The 22,493-nt window shown below is 42.4% G+C and overlaps 1 protein-coding gene across 4 annotated transcripts in view; it reads right to left on the bottom strand.

The window, feature by feature from the left end:
* The window catches only part of BMP2K (BMP2 inducible kinase), a 116,573-nt gene extending 97,811 nt beyond the window's left edge, over positions 1-18,762 (bottom strand). For 2 of the 4 annotated variants that reach the window (XM_032882717.1, XM_032882569.1), the window contains exon 1: positions 18,392-18,762. In XM_032882717.1, the coding sequence (XP_032738608.1) occupies positions 18,392-18,563 (172 nt within the window). In that variant the 5' untranslated portion in view covers positions 18,564-18,762. The remainder of the gene's footprint in view (positions 1-18,391) is intronic. The other 2 variants (XM_032882646.1, XM_032882509.1) reach the window with 1 other exon arrangement.
* Positions 18,763-22,493: the final 3,731 nt, after the last annotated feature.

The following is a 22,493-nucleotide window of genomic DNA, read 5'->3' on the forward strand; positions in this document are numbered from 1 at the left end:
AACCAGCAGGGACCCCCCCCACCACCACCACCACAGTGAAGCCACTTTGAGGGCTGCGGAGGAACCCTCTCGGCATACCTCTAAGCCATCCGTGGTACACGATATGACCACAGCACCTCAGTAAGGAAGAATTTGGTCAAACTCTCCTGATACTCAGAGATAACACTAGATACAGCCCTACAAACATCGTATGTACTTTTGATAGAAAAGCCCATCACACGGAGAAAAAGAAAAAGATGTACACAGAGCTCTTTAAACACACGTACACATAAATACTTGAATCAGTACAAGAATATCCAACAAAAAAAGTACAGTATACAACTTTCATTAGATTCGCAACAAAATACACAATTCAAAAGAAAATTAAGTTTTACTACTTTTATTGAAATATGTTTTCTGAATTCTGGYCCTTAAAATGTCTATGTAACTGGCTTCCACATTAAATTTCAATACAGGAGAAAGTCCTCTTAGTTAGAAGTCTCTATCAAAATARTCTATATAAAATAAYTTAACAATATTCACCACTGATATTTTTACCTGTTAGAATGGTCTATAAAGACATTTATGGGGGCACCTGGGTGGCTCAGTGGGTTAAGCCTCTGCCTTCAATTCAGGTCATGATCTCAGGGTCCTGGGATCGAGCCCCACATCGGGTTCCAATTCTAGTAAGTGGCTGTGCCAGGTTCTGGAACACATTTTAAGTAGGACATGGTATGTGTGAGTTTACAGTCTCTCAGGGGGAGAAAGACAAAAATAAATTATTGTGGCACATTGTGATGAACAATACAGGAAGGGCAGTATCACTGAGGTGGCAAAAGGTTGAAATGAAATTATATTTGGAATACCCTCAATCCAGCCTTCTTTTTTCACTTAAGCGGGCCCTGAAATTTCATTGCTTTAGGAAGACTTTCTAGATGAGAACTGACAACATTCGTCAGGAAATCTATCCCATAAACAACATCACATATGTAACTCAAGCAAAACATGCAACCACTTAATTCACATATCCAATTCCGTGGCTCATTTATATCATCCCACTTAGGATTAGGGATACACAGTAAGCAAGCACCCTGTTTCTTCATCTTTGGAATGTATTACCACTTTATTTTTAATACATGCTTTTGTATTGGTTATACTATACAACCAAATAACATGCATTTTATCTACAACCTCTATGAATGCTCAACTGAAAAAACTTCCTCAATCGATCAGGGTTCCCAACATGACATGTAGGAAATCCCCCAATTTGTAGTGGATTCTGTTCTGACAGCTCCTATCCACACTCTGGCTTTCAGAGTATTTCCCCACACAAACAATCCTACATCTGATAATGAGGTGCTCAGGTCAACCTGCACTCTAGTACTAACAGCGCTGTAGTATCTTAATGTCCCTCTATAGAAGCATCTCTGTGTGAACATTCAGAGTTCCAACGTGAGAAACCAAGAATGCGTCTCACTACACCCCTCCCACTGCAGGTTTTGCCCAGCCTACCACTGAGAAAGAGACTCCCCCAGATCCAAGCCACTAACAGTACCCAAGTAACTACAAGCAGCAACAAGTTGTCTCCAGTTTCTATAGCGGTTCCTACGTTTACTGTGGTCATGTGTCCCTTGAAAATACAATGAAAGCCATAAGCCCCTGCCTAAGAAAAAAACACGTGACTGTCAATGAACCCCAGATGAACTACCCCAACTGCAAAGTGTAGCGTCCATACAAACTGTACACTCCAGACCAGTACTGTCCAATACATGTCCAACATAATGTAAGACACATATGCAATTTCAAATTTTCTAGAGGACAGTGAATTTTAATAATACATTTTATATAATGCAATACAACCAAAATACTATTATTTCAACATGTAAGCAATATTAAATATTAATAGTATCTTTTACATTCTTTTTTTCACATTAAGGCTTTGAAGTCCCATGTGTATCTTACATATGTGATACATTTCAATTCAGCCTTGCCACATTTCAAGTAGTAGCCACATGCAGCTAGTGGGTTGTGTGTTAGACAGTTTTGCTAAAGTATACACCATTCAGCAATTCTCGAGCCATTTGGGCTCAGGATCCCATTACAGACCCAAGAGAGCTTTTGCTCATATGGGTTATATCAATCCATATTTACCATATTAGAAATTAAAACTGAGAGTGGCACTCAGGTGGTGCAGTTGCTTAAGCGTCTGACTCTTGATTTTGGCACAGGTCATGGTCTCAGGGTCGTGAGATCGAGCCTCACATTGGGCTCTGCGCTCAGCGTGGAGACTGTCTGTCCCTCTCCCTCCCCTGCTGCCCCACGCCATGCTTACATTCAAGTGCACTTACACTCTCTCTCTCCAAAATAAATTTTTAGAAATTAAATCTGAGAATTTTTTAAATCTTTACTCATTTAAAATAATAGACATTACTTGTCAACATAAATAATTATTATTTCTTAAAACAAAAATTTAGAGAGAAAAATGGCATGCTTAACATTTTTGCAAAGCTCTTTAATATTTGCCTTAGGAGAAGACTGCTGGATTCTCATAACCGTTTCTGCAGTAAATCTCCTATCATATGCTTGGGCCCAATGAAGCATATGAACAAAATCTAGCCTCATGCATACACAGAGGGAAAGGTGAAAACTATCTTAATAGTCTTTTCAAATAAGTACAGATATTATTCTTCGCTATTACAGCAAAACAAGACAATTAGTAGTTTCTTAGAGGTTAGTTGCAAGTATCACTAAATTCTCGCACTATTAAACTAAAATCCAACGGTCAGTCTTGTACTGTATATTTGTAACATCATACATTTGGAAAATATCAGTTCACTAAGTTAAAGAGATCTTCCATTACACAATTTTTTAAAAAGAAAATAACATTTAACATTATCATCTATCTCCTCAGAAAAGCCTACGTAATGGGAAGCTGTCAAGTTCACAATGGCAAATACAGTCTTCCAAAATTCTAATTTTCTTTTGAAAGCTCAAATTCCATCATTAATAACATCTGTCAGCTGTTTTCCTTGAAGTGACAGCCTTACTTAATAGAGAAAATACCTGCCCAATACCCAGATCTAAAAGAATCACAGTCTGTCAGTCATTCTTTCAAATAAAAATAGTGTTCTATGTAAAAGCAGCTGGTCTAGGACACAACTCAATCACCCACATGCTTTTCCTCAATTATCCCACCATACTTCATTATGCAGCACGTGTTTTGTGTACACTTCCTGCTTCTTCACACATTAAAAAGATGTGAACTTACAAACGGCCAACAATAAAAACATGCAAAAGATGTTCAATATCACTTATATTTAGGAAAATACGAATCAAAACTGCAATGATATGCCACTTCACACCCATCAGAATGGACTTTCATAAAAAGTTTAAAAACCCAAAATATCAGGTTTTAGTGAGGATGGGAAAAATTGGAACCTTTGTGCGTTGCTGGTGGGAATTTTTAAATAAAAATCCAGCTACTATGGAAAATAGAATGTAGTTCCTCAAAAAATTAAACACAGAAGTATCACATAAGCCAGCAACTCCACTTCTGGAAATATACTAGAAAGAACTGAAAGCAGGGGCTTGAAAAGATCCTTGTGCACTCATGTTCACAACAACATTTACAACAGCCAGAAGGTAGAAACAACTCAAATGTGCCCACTGATGGATGAATAAATATGTGATATATACATACAGAATACAGAATTCACTTAATGGGAAATTCTGATACATGCTACAAAACGGATGAACTTTATTTCTAAGTGAAATAAGCCAGACACAAAAGGTCAAGTATTGGGTGATTCTATTATAAGATGCACTCAGAATACTCAAATTCACAGAGACAGGAAGTAAAACAGTGTTTACCACAGGCTGGGGGAAAAAGGGATATGGGAAGCTAGTGGTTAATAGGTACTGGGTTTCAGTTAGAGAAAATAAAGTTCTGGAGATCAGTAGTGGTGATGGTCACATAACAATGTGAATGTACTTAATGCCACTTACTTAACTGTAAACTTAAAAATGCTTAAAATGGTAAATTTTATGTTATACACATTTTACCACAATCAAAAGAAAAAAAAAAAAAAGATGTACTCAAGCAGCCAAGATTGACAGAATTTTTACAGCTTTATCCAGGATGTTCTTAAGGGTAACTGACTTTAAAAACAAAAAGAGGGACGCCTGGGTGGCTCAGTTGGTTGGACGACTGCCTTCAGCTCAGGTCATGATCCCAGAGTCCCAGGATCGAGTCCTGTATCTGGCTCCCAGCTCCATGGGGAGTCTGCTTCTCCCTCTGACCTTCTCCTCGCTCATGCTCTCACTGCCTCTCTCTCAATAAATAAATAAAATCTTAAAAAAAAATAAAAATTAAAAAATTAATTAAAAAAAACAATAAAAAACAAAAAACTGAGTGCAAACTGTCTTGGTTTGTGGTAAGATATTACAAGTTTTACCACCACCACTATTGCTTTTGGACCATCAACACAAATGCCAATGCAGTGTAAAATGTCTTGGTAGCATCATGAAAATAATTCTGACCTGAAAGCTCTCCTCAAAGGGCCCTGGGGAATCCTTCCTCCTGGGGCCCACAAGCCGTATTTTAAGAACCATTACTGAGCCTGTTCTTTTAGAAAAGCCAATTAATGTTGGGGGGGGGGGGGGCAGGGAGAGAAAGAAAGAAAGAAAAGAAAAAGAAACATAAAAGATCACTTAGTTCTAGTTTTGTTTTTATTTGACCTTTTAAGATGAGAGAAACAAACAGGCTTAAATGCTGAGCAGAAGTGAGATATAATAAGAATTTAAAAAACAAGCAGAAAACAAGAAAAATCAGACAGTAAAGAAACAAGCAGAAAACAGAAGAAAAATCAGATAGTTGATAAAGAAACAGGGCAGATTAGATAAATCAGGAACACAGCCTCTGAAGTTGGAAGTAAAGGAGAAACAGATAATCAGAGGTAGAATGGGGTTGGGGGTATACTTTGATACAAAAAAGCTCTAAGTCTTCAAGATGTACTGCATAGCATGCCAACTGTAATTAATACTGTATTCTATATTTGAAAGTTGCTGAAAGAGTAGATCTTAGAAGTTCTCATCACAAGAAAAAAAATTCCTAACTACACTAAAAATGAATGATGGATGTTAACCAGATTTACTGCGATCATTTTGCAATTTGTGAAAATATGCGATCATTATATTATACACCTGAAACTAATGTTTATGTCAATTATATCTCAATTTTTTTTTAAAAAGCTCTCCTAGGGGCACCTGGGTGGCTCAGACGGTTAAGCATCTGCCTTCGGCTCAGGTGACGATCTCAGGGTCCTGAGAGCAGGCCCTACAGCAGGCTCCCTGTATCTCCCTCTGCCACTCCTCCTCCCTTCCCCCACCCCCCACCTCCCACCTGTTTGTGCTTGTTCTCCTCTTCCTCCTCGTCAAATAAATAAATAAAATCTTCTTTAGAAATTAAAACATAAAATAAAATAAAAAATTTTTAAAAAGCTCTCCTACTCAGAAAAATCAAGACACTAGATATATGCTTCTTGATAATGATAGGAATGATTGTAGCATTTTATCCAAAAAAATTTAGAAATTTTCTTTAATATCTTTAAATCATATATCAAGAACTCTTCTGACTTTTCACCTGCATGTGTATAAAAATATGCCACATGTATCACAGAAGCATTGTCATGTCATTTTTAAGAAAACTGTTTAATGATGCAATAGGCACTCATTTCTCCTGCAAACACTCAGAAGTTTAGTATTCCAGGTGTAAGTCAAATGCATTTGTACCATGATCTAATAAAATGAAAATCTGACAAAACCTTGTTCCTTATTTTAAATACATGTAGCACAAATTTGTTAAATGAAATGCAAAAAGGGATTTGACATTACAGCACTAAGCCTTAAAGTTCCTAAGTTTGAACTAGGAACTGAAGGAAGTAGAGAATAAGAATTCAGCTATTCTCTTCTTTTCACTTTCCTTGTTTTTTATAGACGGTTCTAGATGTTGCTATGGTACATTCAACTGAAGAAGCTAGAGTAATGCGATTTTATGCTACTTACTTTACAGTTCTCAAATACATTATTTCATTTACGATTGAACATTTCTATGCCGAGACAACAGACTCATTTTGGGGGAAGCCGCAATTTTATTTAGGGGAAAACTGCAATTTTAAACTTTGTAAAAATTTTAAAACTTTGTAAAATGAATCCTGAGGTCCTAAACAACTGCAGTGCATGGTTTGATGGCCTCCGGGAAAAGCGAAGGGGGAAAGCTTTAACTCCGAAGTGGCTGGGAGTACCTCCTTCCACCTCAACCTCTGCAGGCACCCACGAATACTCCAGCTGCCTCCAGTACAGTAAAAGTCCCCTAGTCCCTTAAGCCTCCTTGAAGTCCCCACTCCAATCAAAAGCCAATGCCTGTATGTGCACAGGAGCCAGTTAAGGAAGCCACATGTAGTGTAAAGAGGTTAAAGCCACAAGACCTAAATTCCTCCCTCCACAACAACACTAACAGTGTGACTCTGGGATGCACTAGCATTTTAAAAGAAAAACTGTTAATCCAACAATACCAGTTAGAATAATATTTAAGAATGTTTTCTGAAGGAAGTCAAGAAGACCTTACCCTCAATTTAGATTCTTGTACACCACCCAACACCTTCATCCCTGTATTTAGTCTTCCAAAAAACAAAAATCAATGAACTGACCCCACAACATATGGCCATTAGTTACGTCCTACTTTGAACACTATGGATTCGTACAGCACCTTGCAAACTCACTTCCAATACTGCACAAGGACAGAGTACAATCAGCAAAATGACACAAACACAACATATACTTAAAAAAAAAAAAACTCATGGATTTGTAACATTTCTTGAGTTGTCACCCCTAACAGCTAGTTTCAGTATATTTTTAAAATATATATCAATTTGGATTGAGATCCTTAGAATTCCTCCTTTGGATTATACAAACAATATTTTGCTAAAAGATAAAAAACTAACAGATTTAACAACCCAGTTAACTATTCACTAGGATTTGAACTAGGTTAGTTGGTAAGAAAATAAAACAAACAAAAAAAAAACTCTTCAGATCTGCATTATTGCTTACAACACCAGTAAACTATCTTATAAACTTCTCTCATTGATCAAAGAGACCATTAAAGGCCTATGTATAGAGAGCATATACACATCCTACTTCTAGAAGAATAACTCAAAACACATGTCCTACTGATCATGAGTCAGTGTGATCATTTTTTTATATACAAAGAATAGACCATTAACATTCAGTAGGAGAGATTCTGTTACTACGCAGGCAAGAGAATGAAAAAGTGGGTCATGGCCAGTGATGCATAATCCCACTCCCTAATAAGAGTCCTGACAATATCCATTAAGTAAAATATTTTACTATATTATATTATGTGTAAATCATTTAATACTAATATCTTAATGATTCCAGAATGAATAGTAAAATCTAGACCAACCACACACAATCTCATTCAAAAGAGAATACTTAAAAATGTAAAAAGGTCCAGCCAGCTCTAGCGATAACCCAGCCACAAAAAATTAAGGAAAATAAGTAAACACAGCAATTAGACAGGGGAAGTGGTATGTTGGAAACCTCTCTCCCAAACCAAAGAAGGAACAGAATGTCGAGGGTGATAATGATTAGTTATTAAGAGAACTGCATAAAGACTTGGTTTGCTCCCTCTGGTCTCTTATGCCAGGCTTACAAATTCCCTAATCTAAAAGAAAACTGTAGGTCTCTCCACTGAGAAAAGCACCTCCAATATTAGACATACTAGTTAGAGGCGTCCCACAAGGTAATAATCGAGTAATTTCTTCCCCAGGGCACTGAGGATATGAGATCCCCTTCTTCTTAATTCTCTTTCTCTCGGATAGCTGTTCTCCCATTAAGCCTTGGTAACTATCAACCTCTCAAGAGAAACCCATAGCCAGTTGAGCATTTCCAACATTGTCACTGTAAGACTAGGTATTCAGAGCACATACTTTAGTCCTGTCTACCCTCTCTGTCCCACAGTAATGGCTCTCTCTAAAGCCAACATGGGCCAAGGGAACTCAGGCTAGAACACTGTGGAGAGTCACACCTAGTTAGAGGAGCAACGCAGTACCCACAAAACAAAAAATAGACTATTTGTGTAATCACTACAGAAATGAAACAGGCCAGGAATCCAGAAATAAATCTGGTAGTATTTTTTTTTCATTCATCTAGATAATGCTGTACCTATATTATCAGCAAATATCTCTACTTATTTCAGTTTCTGTAAAAGGACATAACTTGAAAAATGGGGCCAACCTACTCCCAAGCATCAGCCGAACTTGGATATGTCAAATATGGTTGTTATCCAATTGTTTTATAGTAAATGGCTGCTTTTCAGTTCAAAAGTTTAATCTCTTACAAATATACCAAATACCTACATGAGTACAGCTCCGTAAGAGAAAAGAGTTAAGAGATAAGATGGATGCAAATCCAATCTTAAAGGAACTTTTAATCCTGCAGTAGAGGGAGCTTTGTATTACACGCTGTCTTAGAACAGAACTGAGCTGCTCCGAGCAAGCCCCATGCGAGCAACAGTTACAACACAGAGCCTCGGAGGAAGGCATGATTACCCTCATTTGGTTGCACACAGGGATTTCATAGAAAAATAAAGACTGCAAGAAAGTAACTGTATTTTAACTGTATCCTTCAAGATACATTTAAAATAGAGTGGGGAGGCAGGTGCTTGCATTCCAGGCAATGTAACAACATAAACTGAAAAACAGGAATGAAAAAGCAAGAGCAAAGCACAGGAAATGTCAAGTCCTAGGGTTGGAGTGAGAGAGGGATTAAGACCTGTGGGGCGTTGGGGTCCCACCGCACAGGGCCTTGAATCCCAGAGTAAGAGTCTGCACTTCAATGAGTTGGGCAAATGATCAGAAGTCCACTTCAGGAAGAAAACTGGTAGGAATACAAGAGTTGATCTGGTAAGTAAAAGGGGAGGAACAGTCTGCATGAAAACCTAATTCTGTAAGAGCTAGTAAGGACCCAAACTAGAGGGAGCCTGGGTGGCTCAGCTGGCTGCCTTTGGCTGGAGTCATGATCCCAGGGTCTTGGGGTCGAGGCCCACATCGGGGTCCCTGCTCAGTGGGAGAGCCTGCTCTCCCTCTCCTTGCTGCTCCCTCTGCTTGTGCTCTCTCTCTGTCAAATAAATAAATAAAAATATATTTTTTTTAAAAAAGGTGGGGTGGGGGGCAAACTAGAACTGACAGCACTAGAAACAAAAGTAGCCAACTCTTCACACATTAGCATGGGTAAACTTTCTGAAAAATCCACCAACTAAGAGAAAGTACTGTAGTAGCTCTTCCTTATACATTCTTTCCAAAATAAAACTTGAAAAACACGAAAATTTCTTTACCTCCAGATACCCTCCAAAATATGAGTCACTTGGAGAACACAAACGATTAAAATGATAAAAGAATCCATTAAGGTGGCATATCCTTTGAAACTAAACAGTACTCTGAAATGCCACAGGATTTTATCTAGCACCAATCCCCTTATCTTAAAGGGTACTAAATAAGGCAACTTCCTAGAAAGGACTTTTTCACAAGGATTAAGAAATAATTTTATACTATGGGATAAAAAAATAAATTGCTAATCTATACTTGTCAAAGAACTCAAATGCATGATTATCACACATAATCCTTTCATTATGGTCTCAATCCTAAAACTGTTATCTTTATCCCTCCTTTCCCATGCTCCTCTCATATCAGAGAAGCAGTAAGAATCTATTACACAAACAGAATCGGAGAATGCTAAAATGGAAAAAGATGTTACAGATTCATTTTTTTTTAAAGATTATTTTTTTTTATTTGCCAGAAATCACAAGTAGGCAGAGAGGCAGGCACAGAGAGAGAGGGGGAAGCTGTCTCCCTGCTGAGCAGAGAGCCCAATGCCGGCTCGATCCCATGACCCTGAGATCATGACCTGAGCCGAAGGCAGAGGCTTAACCCACTGAGCCACCCAGGCGCCCCGCCTTTTTTTTTTTTAATAGCTGCCTCCAAGAAGGCACCGTTTGGAAGATTTAATGTAAAGATAAAATAGGCTAATCGGTAGCAACGACTGTTTCATATTTTTTAATAATATTTACTGCAAAATGCCTCTCTAAAGGCTGCATCCCAAACTATGCCCTTAAACTTTACTGGAATTCTACAAGACAAGAATCAAAAATTCCAAAATAAAAGTATCTGTGTAAAAGCCCAACACAACCACTTTCCTGCAGAGAGACCTGAGCCGGTTAGCAGAAATGTGCGGACTGACCTCATTTGTAAAGATGATACACGCAGACAAGAGAATCTCCAAATTAACTAAGTGCCCAACTATTTAAAACAGTTTGGTCATTAACCACTCAACTTCCCAACTCAGTTTCCAAAAACAGTAGGCTTGTGGGTAGACGGATGGTTCACGAGATGGATCCAGGATAAAACCAAGAATAAACAGTCACAGCTCCTTCTGATGAAACTTTTCTATAGCTTTGAAATCACCACTCAGGACTTGTAATTTCAGAATTCCAAGTCAAACCTTGAATCATTTTGATAGCTACCAAATAGGTTCTAATAAATGTTTATGTTCTACTTCAAATTTTGACCCAAAAAAAGGGGGGTAGAGAAGGAGTTAAAGAGAACAAGATAATGTACAAGTAAGATAGTAAAGAACACTAAAGGTCCAGAATCAACGTAAGGACAAACAATTCCACCTCCCAGTATGTTCCGTAATATAAGTAACATCAGGGATCTTTTCTATTTTTCCTTCCTGCAGATCCCATAATGGAAAGATGCTAACATGTATTAACTTTTTTCTACTATTTTTAAATGATTAAAGTCAACCTTTCTGAAGTGCTCAGCATGACAAAGTCAGTATTAACCGAACAAAGCTGAGTATAGCTAAAAGCAAAGAAATATGATGTTAGTGCAATTTAGCACTTTTTTGGAGATAAATGCATAGTTTCCACACTTCTTTCAAAATATTGAAAATTGGGAATTGCTTTAGTGTCCTTGAATAAAACTGCCACTTCTAGAGAAAACAGCAATCAAAATTACAACCAAAGAACTATCCCCACAATGATAACATATCACAAAAGCGAAACATGTGTGAGAGTCTATGTAATGTCTTTTGCTACAAATCACTTTCATCTCATCAAAGAGTATACTGCTATCAAGGTAAAAATTCTATATAGCTGATTGAAACTTAAAAGTTATATATTGCTAAATGACATATAATAATTATCTAATTAAAATGATTCAAACTTTTTACAAATATAATTCAAGATAAATTCAATTAATTCAAGATAAATACCTACTCTACAAGCAAATTACCACAAATCCAGAAGCAGATTTCACTGAAAGCTGATAACCAAATCTGAACCTAAAATTGGCCCACATTTATTGAAAGACTTGGCATGCACTGTTAAGTACTATCCTACATTATCTGCTTAAAAGCATATATTACCTATTAATCTTCATAATAAATATTAACTCCATCTGATAAAAGAGGAAACGATGCTTTCTGAGAGTTTAATTCAACCACAACAACAACAACAACAAAATTGCAGGACAGAAACTAAAGATACGGAGATAAACAAGAACCTGTCCTCAAAAAGCTCACTGTCAAAATCAATTATATTATACACAACTGCATGTAACAATACTTTCCTTCTTTAAATTCAGCCACCTTTGCAAAATAAAGAAAAATATGCCAACAGAGAAACATAACTCTAAGAGGACATCCAGGTTATCTTTCTTTGCTGTTTCAAGGAGGCTAACTAAAACAACACTTAGCCTTAAACACTGTCTTCAAAAGTTTGTCTTCACCTATATGTGATTGTTGAATCACTATACCATACACCTGAAATTAATATAACTGTATATTAACTATGTCAGAATTAAAAAACAAATAAATAAATCCCACATTTTAGAAAAAAGAGGTACATCTTATACTACCATGATGCTGACTCCTCCTGTTTCTAGTTTTTGTTTTGTTTTGTTTTTTTAAGATTTCTTTTTTTTTTTTTTGACAGAAAGGGAGAGAACATAGCCAGGGGGAGGGGCAGAAGGAGAGGGAGAAGCAGGGTTCCCCACTGAGCAGAGAGCCTGATGAGGAGCTCAATCCCAGGACCCTGGGATCCTGACCTGAGTGGAAAGCAGATAGAAGCTTAACTGACTGAACCAACCAAGCATCCGTGTTTCCAGTTTTTGGCTGATGAATAAAGATGCTGTAAACATGCATGTGCAGGTTTATAAAAAAGAAAAAGTCTGTCTTCACGGAAGTAGAAAATTCAGGGTCCCCTGACCTAAGCAGAAGACCTCTGATGGGACAAGAACTAAAGAGCCCTCCCTCGGTGCTTTTCAATTTGCAAATTAGGTCTTAAATTCTACGGAAGAACTCCATCTGTGTTCATTTAAAAAAAAAATTTAAAAAGTCAAAATTCGTTTCCTTTGTAAAGAATCTGAAGGTCCTTAATATGACAAGGCAATTTGTGTGATTTAAAAAACAATTAATAGACAGTACTTCTAGCCTCAAGAATTTTACTATCTGCTAAGGGAAATGAGACAGGAACAATAACCACCTTAGTATTTCCACGTGCTTACATAATTGTATCTCAAGACAAAAAATTAAATGTGATAAGAGGGAAAAGCAAATAAATAGCTACAAATGTCCACAGGAAGAAGGGATGATCCTAACTAGCAGTGAGGCGACTAGGCTTACACAGGCAAAGGTAGTGATAGGTAAGGAACAGGGGATGGCACACGGGGCTGGAGCACAGTATTATCAGGAAATAACCAGAGCTCAAATTTAGAAGGTAGGTTACGAACGGGCGGCGGGGGGGTGCTGAGCCCATGGAGCCTGTGACTCTTGATCTTGGGATTGAGTTCAAGCCCCAAGTTGGGTGTAAAGATTACTTAAAAATAAAATCTGGAAAGAAAAAAAATAATAATAACTAAGCATGAATAATTGTGAGTGTGTGGCCAAAAAATGTGATCAAGATGACAAACAATTCACTCCCTCCTCTTCAAAGTACCGTGTTCTCCCGGCCCTCTTCATACCTCCCTGCAGCTCCTGTTTACTCTAAATCAGCCGTTCTTGAGGTATGGTTTCTGGACCAGCAGCAGCAGCATCAGTGAGCAAGTTGTTAGAAATGAAAATTATGGGCCACACCCAGACATACAGAACCAAACCTTGGGGGCTCAGGCTCAGCAACCTGGGGCTTACCAAGCCCCCTAAATGATTCTGATGAACACTAATGTTTAAGACCAGTGTTCTACCAGAGTCCTTCAGCGAGAGCCTTCTCATTCTATACTCTCTCCCTACATTATCCTCTCCCAGGCCTTTCAATAACAGCCAATGTTCACTTATCAAAAAATACCTCTCTCTAAACCCAGACACCTTTGCTGAGCGCCAGACCACACATTCAGCTTCCCACTTGACGCTGATTTCCTCCCAGATATCTCAACTACACATGTCTGGAACTCCTGGATATCCTCCTAACTCTTCTCCCTCCCCCCAAAAAATCTGTTCCTTCTCTTCTCTTCCCCATCTCAGCAAATGGTACCTCAAGCCCAAGAGTTACATAAGTCATTCTTCCCAGTTCCTACAATACCCTCCCCCCAATCCAATCCATCACCAGGTCTTCCCACTTGAGCATTCTTCTCCATTCCCACTGCCACCACCTTAACCAGTCATCGAATCTGTACGCCTCTCGACCAGTGTCTTACAGAGCAATCACCATGATCTTGTCAAAGTGCAAATCGGAGCATGTAACTGCCCTAATCCTTCAGTAGCTTCCCATTGCATTTTCAGATAAAACCTAAAATCCTAAAGTCCTGGATCCTGGTCATCTTTCCAACATCGTCTTGGGTCCTTCCTCCAAAGTGATTCAATCATTACATTCCCCAGCTCTGGGCATATTTCAGCTTCTGAAACTTCCTCACACAGAGACTTCTCTGTGCATGACATACTCCACACCACCCCCACCTTCACACCTTCGCACAGTGCCTTTACCTAATTTTTCTCATGCTTCAGATTTCTGGTAAAATATCAAAACAGGTCTTCCTTGACCCTTCAGTATAAACTGAATCAGTTATTCTCTCACTAAACCCTGTGCTTTCTTCTCATGACAACTATTAAAATTATCTACATGACTTGATGATTTTTGTTTAACCTTCATCTTCTATATTAGGCTGCAAATTCCACAAGGACAAAGAAATATCTGTTTCGTTTTCCATTGTATAAATAATAACTACTACAGAGCCTGGCACACAAAAGGCATTTAATAAATAGTTACGGAGTAGTAACAGTTGCCATTATTTTTGTTAAATCCTCCCCTTCTGCTCTCTCTGTCCTCCCTCAGAAACTAACTTACAAGTTACTGGGTAGCCAAGATAATTTTTGCCAATGAAATATCATGCTTAAATCCCTCGTTTTCAGATTGATTTATATGACAAAATCAAATGTATTTTACTACCTTCCTGTAAAATTAACAGTGAGAAGTGGTTAACACTTAGCCTATATTAACTGACACTAATCTAAGCAGTTAACCTGAGAGCTACTGAGCTCCTTATACAGAACTCTCTAGCAAATTCCTAGTCTCCCAATTACCTGTACTGACAGTACCAACAACCCCCATGCCTGTGACAGAAAATCTTATCCTTACCCATGAAATTGTATGCAAAATACCATTCCTATCCAGACCCGAGAACCTCATCATTAGATTACCTCAACGAATTATGATATGTCCCAGTTCCCTGGTTCCACATTTATTTAAGCACTTTATACCAAACACATTTAGAACAACATAGAACCAAACACATTGAGAACCAACTTCTTCCCCTTATCAATCAACATTAAATGCTCTAACTAGCATGTGACCAAAAAGCCAGTCCTAGGTTTTGTTAGAATTTAAAGAATACACTGAAATACATGCGCTTGACAATCTGACTGTGTTTCAAGCTTAACTTTACACATGGCTCTATCAGATTCCTATAGGCCCAAAATGGATTTAGTTAGCGTGCACTCCTGAAACTAAAGTGTTTTTGAAAAAAACATGAGAGTGTTCCACGATATTAGTTCTCTAAACTTTGAGCAGGAATTAAAAAGGTACAAGGTGTAATAAGCATTTCAAACATACACATACTTAACTAGAGACTATGATACAAGGTACGTATTTCAGAGAAGAAACTACTCCAACAGTTTAAACGTACAAGATAAGTATATATCTGAGAATCTGCTTATTTCTTTAAATAAATATATAATATATAAATATGTACTTACATGTATACATGTGACCTAATATCTACATTCATAAATATCATGCATGTATATGTATACATACATATATACATACATACACAGGTGATTGCCACTATTTGGGGACTCCACATTTGTAAATTCATGTAGTCACTAAAATGTATCTGTATTCCCGAAAATCAATACAATGGCATTTTCAAGATCATCTGCAGACATAAGCATAGTGCTGAAAATTTTGAGAAGGCCAGCTGGACATAACAAGATACCTTTCTGCCTTGTTCATAAACAAGGGCTCTTTTTGAAATCTGTTTAGTGCCATGTTTTTCTCATTTTTGTGCTTTTTATTGATTTCATTGTTTAAAATGGCCCCAAGCATAGTGCCAAAGTGTCATCTAGTATTCCTAGGCTCAAGGAGGCTGCAATGTTCCTTATAGAGAAAATAATGTGTCTTAGATAAGCTTTATTTACAAATGAGTTACAGCGCTATAAGCCGTAAGTTCAGTTTTAATGAGTCAACAATATCTATTTAAAAAGACCTTTAAACAGAAACCCACATAAAACAAGGTTATATACTGACTGGTGGACAAAAATGTTGTCAACAGGGGCTTGCAGGACTTCACACCTGTATTTCTAAAGGGCAATGATTCAGTACTTACTCACTGCTCCATGACTTTATAAAACACAACTACTCTGAACAATGAGAGGCAAGTATGTACATAAAAATACACTTAGAAAGAGGAGAGAGAATATGAGACAGAGAGAAAGAATAGTAGATTTACTGAAGACTCAAAGACACTACAGAGGTCATTCTGAACAAGATGCCTACATTTTCCGTATCAAGGCACAAACACCTCAGGGCACAGCACCTACAGTATTGGCCCTGTTTAAACAACAAGGACCCAAAGCAAAAAAAAAAAAAAAAACAAAAAAAAAAAAGAAGAAGGAAAAAAAAGGTGAAAAAGTGGAACCTACCAAGTTCATTTTTTCATTTTTTTGGTCTGTCTTTGTTTCTATCCCTTGTCCCACTAAATGGTATACCTCTGCCCAACTCAGGTACTCTAAACTCTAATGCCTTTCCACACCATTTGCCCTTAATCTTGTAATTCAGCACATGTATCTGTCAATTACTGAACAATCATTCTTGAGTATGAACCAGACTTTGCATTTAAACATCCTGTCTAAATTGTCTAAATTATTTGGAAAAGAGAGGATATTAAGCATTTGAAGTAAGAAGAAACTGTCAGGATAAAAAAGTAAACTGAATACAGGTAATTTCAGTTATATGTGTAAAGAGAAAAGAAATACACAAGGGAAGAAAGTCTCCCCTCCCATCCAAAGAAGATGAAATAAAAGTCTAATCCAAGAGCTGGAGTGTCGGGAAGGGAAGTCCCACCTTCCCAAACAGCTTCTTCAGCTCCTGCTTCGTCCCAGCACTTGGCTAAGGAGTTTCCCAAGAAAAATGGCAAAATTTATAGCAAAAGCTAGTAGAACACTCTAACAGTGACATTAGTCCTTAACTGCTTTTTAATGTTTTGTGGCTGAATGAGCACTCCTTTTGAAATTCTTATTTTCATTTTCCAAAATTACTTAACTTTTCCTGAAAATGACTTGCTTAGGGTAATGATAGGATATGCTTAGGGCAGTGATAGAAGCCACAAATCCAAAATCTAGTTTGATGAAACGTCAATGTTTTCTTTCCACTTTATAAAAAACCCATCTGGGATTTTGTGAAATGAAGTGACTGTAATACTACTCAAGCCACACTTCAATTAGTCACTACAATTCAAAGAAGTAATAAGTGCAGCATTAACTTAACAGTCATGTCTTCTTAAAAGCCACAACTCGATCTAAACCAACATTTGACATCCATGTATAACAAAGAACTAGGAAAGTTTACAGCGCAGTACATCTATCAAAACCAATGGCCGTATATATATTCAGTCCTCTGAAAAGCTAAGGCTCCTTCTCCCACCTCTCCAAGGTTTGCCTAGGCTCATCACTAGAGGCAGTGGCTTGTAAAACAATGACACCCATCCCCGAATAATTCAACATTCCTTTCTCTTTAAATATTTTATAGACAAAAACCTTCAGATTTTTTTGCACTAATGCATTATTGTTTATGGCATTTCAAAAAGCATAAGCGGAATCTCTCCGTCTACTGCGTCCAAACCACATCAGGTCTGACTTCAGAGAGCCAAGTCTACTCCCTCCAACTTTTCTCGTAACCTGGAACGTAACGGGACCGCTCATCAACTGATTACCTCCTGTGAGTCTTTAGAAGTACTTACTGGGTACGATTCGGCAGTGAAAAGCTCCAAGCTCAGAGGAAGCCTCCGTACGCGCGGCTCACACGGGAAACTCGACACCCGAGTGCGGGCCGTGCTTCCCCGCGGAGCGAGCTCCCCGCACCGAGCCCCGAACCGCCGCCGGAGCCCGGGGCGGGTGACGAGGGCGGGACGCGCAGCCGGTCGGGCCAGAGTCGGCGCGCCCTCCTGACACGGTCTAAGGTGCCAGAGACACCCTGAAGGCACGAACAGCACCTGGTCTGATGCCGGTTCCGAACGGGACGGGCGGACTCCGAGTCCACGCGCCGCTCCGAAGCCACCCGCCGACCGACTCCGGGGACAGCGCCGGCGCCGGCCGCGCACACGAGCGCGCAGAGCGGCACCGGCTTCTCCGGGGACCGAGCAGAGCGAACGCGGCTCGACCTCGGGGTCCGCAGGGCCCTCACCCCGCAGCGCGGGCGGAGACCGGGGGGGAGGCCGAAGCGTCGCGGCCGCCGGCGCCACCGCGGGCGGGGCAGAGCCTCGATCCGCACGACCGGCCCCTCCGCGGGTCGCCAGCCCCGTCGCGCCCCGCACCGCCCGCGAGGCGTCTTCCGCTCACTCCCTCGCGTCGCGGGGGACCGAAGCTCGGCCGGGAGAGCGGGGCCCGCGCCGCCACAGCCGGCTTAGGGGCGCCGCGCCCGAGCGCTCTTCGCGGGCCCCCGCGGCTCGGGAGCAGGAGCGGGAAGAGCGCGCCGAGCGGGCGAGCCCAGGGGCGGGCGGACGCCGCCAGCCGCCGCCACACCCCGGCCCTCCCTCACCTGCCCGCCGAGCGGCCCCCGCGCCCCTACCTTCGGCCAGCGACTCCTCCAGGGTGACCTGGTAGCGGCCCACGGCGAACACGCGGACGCCCACGGACGAGCCGCCGCCGCCGGAGCCGGCCCCGGGCCCGCCGGCCGAGCCCCCCGCCGCGCCGCCGCCGCCGCCGCCCTCCGACTTGGGCATCCGCGAGAACTTCTTCATGGTCCCGCCGGCGCGCTGGGGGGCGCGGGGCGAGCGCGAGAGCGGGTCCGCGGCCCGGCGCGCGGCTGGCCGTCCGCGAGGGGTCGCCGCCCCTCGCCCGTCCGAGCGTCCGTGCGCGCTGCGGCCCGGCCGGCCTCACATCCCGCGCGCGAGCGCGCCGCCCCGGCCCCGCCGCCCGCTCCGCGGCTCCGCTGCAGCTGCCCCGCTCCCGCAGAGGGCGGCGGAGAGGGCGGGGCCGGGGCGGGGCGCGAGGGGGCGGGGCCGGGCGCGGGGGCGACGCCGCCGCCTCCGCGAGCGCCCCGGGCGCCCGATCAGCCCTGCGACGCGTCGGGAGCGCGAGCCTGGGAGGGGGCTGCGCCGGGGAGGGAGACGGGGAAGGGGCGGGGCGGGGCGGCCGGCCCTGCGGGGAGTGAGCCGGACCTCTCCGGCCGCGCGACCCCACGACCGCAGCCCGCGGCGCCGCCGCAGCCTGACCGACGCCGCCCGCCACTCGCGGCCGTTGGCGGTGCAGCGCCGCTGCCAACCGCTCTGAGGCCCGGCGGGCCGCGCAGGCGCGCGATCGGCGCCACCGGAAGTGACGGTTCCGGCTCTTGTCACGTGGAGGGCGTGGGGGCGGGAGTGGCGGTGGGGGCTGGGGACGGAGGCGAGGTCGGGGTCCCGCGTCCGGGGTCCCGCCGGCGAGCGTTCCGGTCGGGCTTCCGGGGCCCCGCGCCGAGGTGGCCGGGGAGGCTCCCGCGCCGGCCGCGCGACCGGGTCCGGCGTCTGGGCGAGGAGCTGGCGCGTCCCTCCGGACGCTTCAACCCGCCGCCGGCCGCCTCCCCGCCAGCGGCTTCTCGCCCGTTCAGTGTCCCAGAGCGTCCCGGAGGGGCTTCCGCTCGCCGCCCCGGGGCGTGGGCGGCGGGAGCCGCGGGGCCGCAGCGGGTTCCCGTAACCCCCCTTCCGAGGCCGCCGCCGCGGCGCGCGCCGGTGCTGGGAAGCGCCTCTGCGGCGCGGGGATCGCGGAGGCGCAGTTTTCCGAAGCTCGAGGGCCGCGCGGCGTTGGCCGGACGCCCGGAGCAGGTGCGTGTGCGCTCCGGGGAGCCCGAGGTCGCGCCGCGGCCGGTGGGGCCGCCGGGGCCGTCCTGACGCCCCGCTCCGCGCTCCAGACCGCGCTGAGGAAGGACGCTGCAAACCGGCCGACGCGCGGTGTCTGGAAGCCGGACCGGCGGCTGGGTTCTCTCCCACCGCCCTTGCAACGGGGGGATTCGCCCGCCGAAGGAGGAGAAGGAGGCGGCGGCTCGTTGTGTCCGCTTCGTTAACTGCTGGCGTCTCGGTGCCTGCGGCGTGAGGCCGGCGAGGGGAGCCGGGGTGCGGAGACCGGGGGTGCCCGAGGCTGGGAAGGCGGCGCCCGGTTCTCGGCTTCCCCCTGCTCCCCCCTCCGTGACCCCGGCCGCAGGAGCACAGGCCCGCTGTGGCCGGGGGAGAAACCAGGCACCTGACCTTGTCTTCGAAGATGGCATTTCCTACACTTTCCCAACGCAGACCTAACGCATGGCGCCTCCGAGGCTCCAGCACGCGCCTCCTGTGCAATAGACGGACGCGCTCTGTCCCTGTCCTGCTGCTCTGCCCAGCTCGTCGGGGGGCTACAGGCAGACGACCGTAGGCAGAGGACTCCGAGCTTAATAATCAACATTTTTATTCCCCTCTGCTGTTTGAAGAGAAGCTGTTTCTCCCAATGCCAGAACAGGGCTCGGATTTAGGCGTGTTTCCTGCGTGACCCACTCAGCTAAAATCCTTCATCCGGAGACCGGACCAGTAAAGTGCGTTCCGGCTCAGTGGAAGTCAGGGTATGTCCCGTGATTGTGCTGTGACAGGGATTTCCATTTAGGAATAAGCTGACCATTTTCCTTCCTGTGGAGAGTCGCTGCAGTCTCCTTCCTACAACATTTGAGTTCTAGTTTTCAAGCAGAGAAATGGGGAAACGGAGTCATTTCATACAATTCAGAACTGGTATCAGCCTCACATACAGTGTGGGCCTAATGCACCGACACTTAATCACAATGCAAGAGGAAATAAAGTCTCCTGTGATCAGTCAGGGAACAAATTTACCCCAGTGCTATGGCAAAGAAACTCATACAACCCGACTACTAATATGGAAGTTAATAATTAGTTTAAGGCGTAACTCCCCTCCTAATACTGGCAATGTGTTCTTTAATTTTTCACCAAAAATGTAATAAAATTTAAATTTTCTCTCGTCTTGACAGAATGTTAACTCCACAATATTCTATGGCAGCTACTAACATGTTACTTACTGAGAAAGCAGAAACATTGTGTTACTAATAGTAAGAAAGCCAAACATTTTACAAACACTTTTACCACCAAAAGATGTTGAAATTAACTGTCACAGTGTATCTCCCTACAGCTTTGTGAATTGAGGATGAGTATCCTTAAACCAATGTGTAGGCAGAAATTGAGACACTAATATATATGAAAAACCTCTACTAAGAATTCTAGTCTTTTAGTTTTATACTCATCCTTAAATCATGGTTACAGATGAACATCAATTGGGCTTCCTACTGGAAAATAAAACCTCTAGAAAAAAAATGTATGAATAACGTAGATTCTGACCCTCTAAAATACTGTCACTGATGTAACTATTCTTAGAGATACAGAATAGTTTACTAAAGGTAAAAGATTAAAATTGCATTTCTCAATATTTCATACATACATATCTTAATATTTCAAATGTTTGTAGCCGTACTGCTATAAAAATAGTTGGAAACTAGCCATATAATGAAACCTTTTTTTTAAATTTTGCATTTAAATCCAATTAACATATAGTATATTGTTAGTTTCAGAGGCAGAGGTCAGTGATTCATCAGTCTTCTATAACACCCAGTGCTCATTACATCACCATTACATCACGTTCCTCCTTAATGCCCATCACCCGGTTACCCCATCTCCCTCACCCACCACCCCTCCAGCAACCCTCCGTTTGTTTCTTACGATTAAGAGTCTCTTACGGTTTGTCTCCCTCTAAAGACTTTTTTTTTTCTTAAGTAGATTGCTTCAGTTTGTATGGTTTCATGTTACAGTATTCTAATAAAGTCAACAGGTTGCTATAGTCAAGCGAAGGATTCCAAGATCCTTAATCAGGAAGGATTTTGACAATGGGGCGGCGGGGGGGGGGATTATTGTTGTATTTTTGTCTTCTAGTGGAAAGCTCTAACCCTTTTTGTTACTTTGACCCTCATCTACTTTACATTAAGTGGCTCTTAAAGATGTGAGGAGTGGGAAAAACTGGCATGGATCAAACAAAATATGTGTATCCCAAAAGGCTTATTCCAGTGCCATTATTGGCTTCATAAAGCATCTCTTCCAGTGCTTGATTAATCATTTTTTTCTCACAAGTCAATGTTTTCCTTTAATAAGATACCCTCTATCATTTTTAGACTCCTTATGCTTTACTGTTAGGAGTAATTATTCTCCTTCCCTAACAGTATTACTTTATACCTAGTTAAATGCCCGTATCTTGCTTTCCAAAAAAGTAAAAGTCCCGAAGTCCATTAGAAGAATACATACATGTCTCCATCATCTTAAAAAGTGTTCTTTAGGGGCACCTGGGTGGCTCAGTGGGTTAAAGCCTCTGCCTTCGGCTGGGGTCATCCCAGGGTCCTGGGATCGAGCCCCGCATCGGACTCTCTGCTCAGCGGGGAGACTGCTTCCTCCTCTCTCTCTCTGCCTACTTGTGATCTCTGTCTGTCAAATAAATAAATAAATAAATAAATAATTGTTCTTTAATGTCACCAATATTTTATCTTCTCTTAAAACTATATGACATTATCACTATAGCTTGTCAAAATTTTTATATATCTAAGAAAAATAAATCTGACAATGTAGTTTAAAACACCAAGCTCTTCACAAATATTCTAAACAGGGAAAAAATTACTT

Source organism: Lontra canadensis, unplaced genomic scaffold, assembly GCF_010015895.1.
Source record: "Lontra canadensis isolate GAN:19392208 unplaced genomic scaffold, GSC_riverotter_1.0 scaffold1, whole genome shotgun sequence".
NCBI classification, from domain to species: Eukaryota; Metazoa; Chordata; class Mammalia; order Carnivora; family Mustelidae; genus Lontra; species Lontra canadensis.